This window comes from Coffea eugenioides, chromosome 11 (assembly GCF_003713205.1).
Source record: "Coffea eugenioides isolate CCC68of chromosome 11, Ceug_1.0, whole genome shotgun sequence".
NCBI lineage: Eukaryota > Viridiplantae > Streptophyta > Magnoliopsida > Gentianales > Rubiaceae > Coffea > Coffea eugenioides.
Genome location: NC_040045.1, coordinates 39787171 through 39793581, shown reverse-complemented (window position 1 = coordinate 39793581; position 6411 = coordinate 39787171). Strand labels below are relative to the sequence as shown.

The window sequence follows — 6411 nt, the reverse complement described above, 5'->3', positions numbered from 1 at the left end:
CGGCTCGCGAGTGAATCAAAACTCAACTCAACCTCGATCAACATCGAGTTTGAACTTGAACTCGAGTTCAAAAATATTCAAAAATATATATATATATTATTTTTTGATTATATATATATATTATTTTTTATTTTAATAATAAAATTACACATATGTTCTTAATATTTTATTATTTATTAAGAAATAGATTTTATTTATTTTTAAAAATTAAAGTAATTAATTTTTATTTTTTAAGTGCTCGAGCTCTAGATTCAGCTGTAACTGAAGCTCGAACTCCAACTGCTCGTGCTTGAGCTCAAGCTCGAGAGCTCGAGTTTGAGTTTTAGATTTACAACTCGTCGAGACTAAGTTCGAGTTCGACCTTGATAAAATTAACTCGAGATTTAACTCGATTAGGTTAAATTTCGACTTAATTCGACTCATTTGCAACCCTAATCTAGTAGCAGACCTAACACTAATAACTCTTCTTCTTTTTCCTCGGAAAGCATGAAGATAATTATCCTGTTTGTTAGGCCGTCTGATACCAGACCTAACACTATTAACTCTTCTTCTTTTTCTTCCTTCAATTAAAGGAAACGCGCGTAGATAATACGTGAGAGGCAGTGAAGGAAGATCTTCTCTAGCAAACTTCTCACGAATCACAGACAGTGAAGGAAAACCATTTCTTCCAGATGAAGCGTTATGCGATTGAGGATCTTCGCTGCCAAGTTTCCCACCAGTCGTATCAATCTCTTCCGTGAAGGAATGAAGCATTCCTAAAGTCTCCAACAAAACCAATCGCTTGCCATTTTTCCCATCAAAAAATTCCTTGGCCGCCTCCTCAATACAATTTTCCGTTACAAGCTCTGCTGAAGCATATTCATATGATTCAAATTCCCGCATCTCTAATCTAAGACTATATTTATCTGCACATTCCAGCGCCTCAAGAGCTTTGTTAGCAACATCCATGATGCCTTTCACAAATTGGCGACATCGCCATTCATTGGAACGCTCGCACAGCTCAGCGAATCTCAGCAAGAACTTTAGATGTTGGCAGAGAAAAGCTGATTCAGTCCCCACTTCACGGAAAAAGTTCATAGCGTCTTTGAGTTCTCGACAAGACTGAAGCACATCCCTCACCGCCTCACGACAAGGTAGTAAGGCTGAATTGCGACGTAAATCTTCCCAGGAGTTGTAGAAGTCAGATTCATCAAGAAATTTCTCCAGCTTATTCTCATTTAAACCAATCTGTTCTACTAATTCTGGCACTTCTCTTGATAGCATTCGTTTCCAGCCGTGACGAATATTCATCCTATACTCATCATATAACGGTGAAGAACTTAGTAGCTTAGTTCTCCGAGCAAAATCTCCTATAGGCAGTGCAAGAGGTGCAATATCTTCTAGTAATTGGTCCGGCAAAGTTGGGGGTCCTTCCATTTCCAACACTCTGATGACCATATCAACTTTTTCTATAAATAACTTGGCTTGCAATACCTTGATATTCAGCATTTTGCGTAGGATAGTAGTTTACTCATCCACCTCCTCCACCAACAGACTAAGAATTTCATCATTAGCCATCTTTCCCTCTGTCAAAGTCAATCCTACCCGATGTAATCAATAGCAAATTAACAAAGAAATCACCCTTCATGTTTGGATTTAAACCTTTAACCGGACTGCACTAAGTAAATATAAAAGAAAATAAAATAACAACATGCTAACATCTAGGATAAAGCAAAAGAACTGGGGCCTGACAACTATGCATGCGAAAGAGAAGCTACAGCTTACCAGCAGCAGAGGAGAAACGGCCTTTGATGATCGGAATCACGATTGCTAGAAGAAAGCCGGCGATGAGAACTTGTGGTCAGCGAAGGATGAAGCAGCCAAGTCTCCCCAAGTGCCAAAAGTCTCGTCTTTTATTTCTTTTCTTCTCAATTTTCTTTGGGGGGACCTCGTTAGTTGACAAAAGTTAAATATTTAGGAGTCCTAGAACAGTTGGACCGGACCCTGCAAAAGGAGTAGCATACTTGCATTAGCTGCATTCCTAAAGGAACAATTTGGCAAGAACTATTACCAAATTCAAGTAGTTTGAATTAATTACTGTAAATAGCATTTTGTATCGATTTTTGTGTAAATTATATTTCGAGTTTACCTATCTCTCTCACCTTTTTTTTTTTGGGGTTAAAAGTAAGTGAAACTGTGAAAGTATGACCCTTTTCTCTCTTTTTTTTTCCTCTTTTTTCTCCTGAGCTGGTACACAATTCATATAAGAGAAATTGATCTTCGTAAATATGAACAGTTTCAAAGCGCATGAATTTTGTGGGATACTTTGACCGTCAAATGCTGGATAAGTTTACTAATTCCAGTTAGTGACTGAATCCAAAACAAAATTATAGGAGGAAAATACAAATGATCAGGTGCATATTCACGTTCGAAATCCCTTGGATAATTCTTCTAAAGTGCATATTCATATAATCAGGTGCTCTAGAAAGCAACGAACATTTTCTACTGAAATCTCGAGCCTGCAATTGTTTAATTTGGAAGCGCATCAGATGCTGCAGGGTTTACAAAAGAGAAGCAATGGCATAAGCCACCCATACTAACCATCTTATCTCTGGTCATACAAGTATTGCAAACTGAAAATGTGGTCGACGAAGATGAAGCAGCCAAGTCGCCCCAAGTGCCAAAAGTCTTGTCTTTGATTTCTTCTCAATTTTCTTGAAAACAGTTGAATATTTAGGAGTCCTAGACCAGTTGGACCGGACCCTGCAAAGGGAGCAGCATACTTGCATTAGTGCATTCCTAAAGGAACAATTTGGCAAGAACTATAACTAAATCCAAATAGTTTGAATTAGTTACTGTAAAAAAGCATTTGTATCGATTTTTGTGTAAAGACAAAGACTTAAAAACCAGACAAAAATCAAATAATTTGATTTAGACTTAAAACACCTATCTTTCCAGATTTGAAGAGGAATGAATATTAGCTCGGGTTAAGTGTTAGAAACTTACTTTTTTTTTTAAGGAATGTTAGAAACTTATTGATGAATGATTTTGAATTATGTCCATAACTCTCGTATAATTTAAAAAATGGTTTATCACTTCCTGGATGCTTTTTTTTCTGTAGGCAGCAACACAATACAGTAGTAGAGTTGTAACAAATCGAGCTATTTGCGAGCAGTTTGATCAAAAACTCGACTCGAACTGCTCAGTATGACCAAATGAGTCGAGTTTGATTATCTAATAGCAAGACTCGAACACTTGTCAAGTCTTATTAAGTTTTTAAATTTTAAATTTTTAATATATTATTATTATAAAATTACTTTTGTGCTTATAAAAGTGGTTAAATTTACAAAATGTTTTAGATTGTATGAAAATTTTTAAAGAACGATAATATCTTTTTGCTTGAAATTTGTCAGGAAAAATGATATCTGCAAATCATTCTGACTCGAACTCGATAGGACTCGTTTTGACTAGATCCCATGCGAATCGAGTTCCAGTTCTATAAGTAATGCATTGATCTTCAGTTCGAACTCCAATAATGCTACTCGTTCGAGCTTGAACTCGAATATCCTTCGTGCAAGTCAAATCGAACTCGAGACTCGAGTATGGCAATATTCGACTCGATTTTGGATTACATCCATAACAATAATAGTAAGAGAGAACAGGCAAGTCGCATCGTGGGTTCTTTCTTTCTGCCTGCCAACAATGACTATTATTCAATGGAAAACGTGGCGACAGGTGGGTGCCTCTGCTTTATGAAGCACATTGCAGACATCTCTAAATAATGAACAGTAACGACGTCTTCCCCTCTGTCCCAAGTCAGCAAGAGCAATTAAGGGTAAGAGAAAAGGAAGAAGCCTTGGAAATTCCAGAGGAAATGGGAGGTTTGGCAAGAAAAGCATCTATAATAAACTAGAATACGAATCTTTTTTGTTTTTTATTCGGCTTTTCTTTCCCAGTCCTCCCATTCCTATGGGTTTCTAGAGTTTCTTCCTTTCCTTTTTTCTACTCCTACAACCTATCACTTGTTCATAAAATTCTGTGCAAAAAGAGAGAGGAAAAAAAAGAGTAGTAGTCGATGATCATATTTGTATAGCAAGAAGAGGAATGAGAGGGAAAGGGAGCTTAATCTTCAGAAAATTAGTGGGATGGGTGACTGGGGAAGGTTTGAGGTAAATCTTTGGTCATTTTTTGTTTGAGTGATCAAATCTTGATCTTCCCTAGTCCTCCCATCCCGGTGATTTCCTGGGGATTCTCCTCTTCCATAATTTATAGGCTCAGATCTCTCGGATTCAGAACTTAGTAATTGCTTACTGAGTCATAAGGTAGTAGTAGGCTCTCTTTGCCCTGCCTTCTTGTCCCTTTGATCATTTACTACTTAGTATAGTAGTTTTATGCTGCTTAGATATGTTTTATGCAAAACTTTCTCATCATCTTACTTCCTGACCATGGTTCTAACCGAAAAGGGATATGGAGGCTTGGATCTAGGGAATACTCATTCTAAAATCTGGAAATGTGTTCACTATGCAGCCAAACATGATCTTTTATGTGACTTGCCACCATGAGCATAGGGATAACAATGAAAATTCTGCATCCCAGAACATTGGAATCTCCTAGCTCATTGGACATGAAACAGATGAGTTAGATACCATAGCACCAAGAAAGAAATTATTAAAAAAAAAAAACCAGTTACCAGGGCCTAATTCTGTCTTTTATCTCCCAGAATTTTAGAAAGGCACTGTTCCAGAATTTATTTATGATATCCTATACCAGCCTACCAGGGCCTAATGGCTCCTCCTCTGCATGATTGAGGAAGTTGCAACTCTTACATTCTACTGATTCTAGATGTGATCTCTCATCAGATCAAAGGAGCAAAATAACTTAAGCCCGATAAGATTTTGTCGACTTTATTTTGGTGGTTTTTTTTTAATGGTATAGCAGCATTACTGCTTGGTACTGGTTTTTTTTTCAATGTTTTGAAACTCGGATCGTTAATTGAACCGGTGAGGCGTTTGGATCGAGGTTCAACCAATCGGATCAGTTTAACCCTGATTCAATGAATTTTTTAAAAAATAATTTATATAAATATATATGCAAAAACTAAGACATGCATTGGATTAATTTAAAACTTTATATGATGAAAAAATTAATATTTTCAAAGAACTTGGATTTTCACAAATAAATTTTTTGATTATCAGTTGAAATAAATAAATTTCATCTCAATTTTAATTGAATTTATCAAAAAATTAATCTTAAATCCAACTCAAAAATATCACAATATTTTGAAATTATACAAAATTCACGTCTATGAGAATTAGATATTGTGAGTTTAAATTTTAATTCAAATTTTTGATATTTAGATATTGCAACTTAAAAAAAAAAAAGAAATTTAGAGTTTGGAGAAAGTCAAGAAATAGAAAATAAAAATACAAACTTGATAAGAGGTAAAAAATAAGAAGAAAGTGATTGAATGTGGCATTTAATAATTAGTCTTTAGGGTTAAGGAAAATATTTTTTTTAAAAGAAAAACTTTCAATTTAATAGACAAAAACAAAAACAAAAAATCACCGGTTCAATTCAGTTCGAACGATTCAATCCGATTTTTAAGTATAATCAACTCAAAACATGAATCGGACCAAAGCTAAGGTCGGTTTGTCATCCAATCCGGTCCGGTTTTTAAAACACTGGTTTTGGTGGGGGAGATGAATGATCTTTGCAGGATCAATTGACCTGCTAGCTATGGGCCTATCTGGCCAATTTGCATAACAGCAGAGATATCAAACACTTAACCTGAGCTTGATGATCAAACGGGCACATAGAACGAGAAAATCCAGTTAATCCGCAATGCTTTCTCATCCGTTTTTGAAGACAATAAAACAAACTATTAACACATTCAATGAATTTGGCTTTGGTTTTAATGGAAGACAGAAATCGAAAGCTATAAGCCAAGATTAACAACAATAACACGTTTGTACGCTTCACTTTCAAAATTTGGTTCTCTAACAATTAGATTACCACAAAGCGACCCAATCACGAATGAAATTAGTTAACTCAAATAAATTTTTTCTTGCATTGTGTTCCAACGTGCACATATAGTTTATCAAGATGTGAAGCACTTGGTTTGGCCTCGAAGATCAAGATCCTGTAAGGTTGAGCCACCTTCTAGGCTTGCATCCGGAGACTAAAACTTGGCCAAGAAAAACAATAATATGACCACGAAATTTTTTAACATCCTCAATAATATTACCAAGTTCTGATGCAACCCTAGGGAACCAAAACCTCCATCAAAGAGACACACAGGAATGGTTACCTAGTTTAAGGATTTCAAATAGAATATTCTTTACTGCGTAGTTCTTGGTCTGGGAATATATGCATTCTTAAGTGTGTCCATCATAAAGCATTTCTGTTTTCTTTTAGAAACAAATTTTAACGAGG

At 35.7% G+C, this 6411-nt stretch overlaps 1 protein-coding gene across 1 annotated transcript; it reads right to left on the bottom strand.

The window, feature by feature from the left end:
* Positions 1–216: 216 nt before the first annotated feature.
* On the bottom strand, positions 217–1948 carry LOC113752564. Its single transcript, XM_027296674.1, has 2 exons — positions 1765–1948; positions 217–1580 (listed from the first exon to the last, which is right to left on the bottom strand). The coding sequence occupies exon 2, from the start codon at positions 1486–1488 to the stop codon at positions 217–219; it is 1272 nt and encodes a 423-aa protein (XP_027152475.1). The 5' UTR covers positions 1489–1580; positions 1765–1948.
* Positions 1949–6411: the final 4463 nt, after the last annotated feature.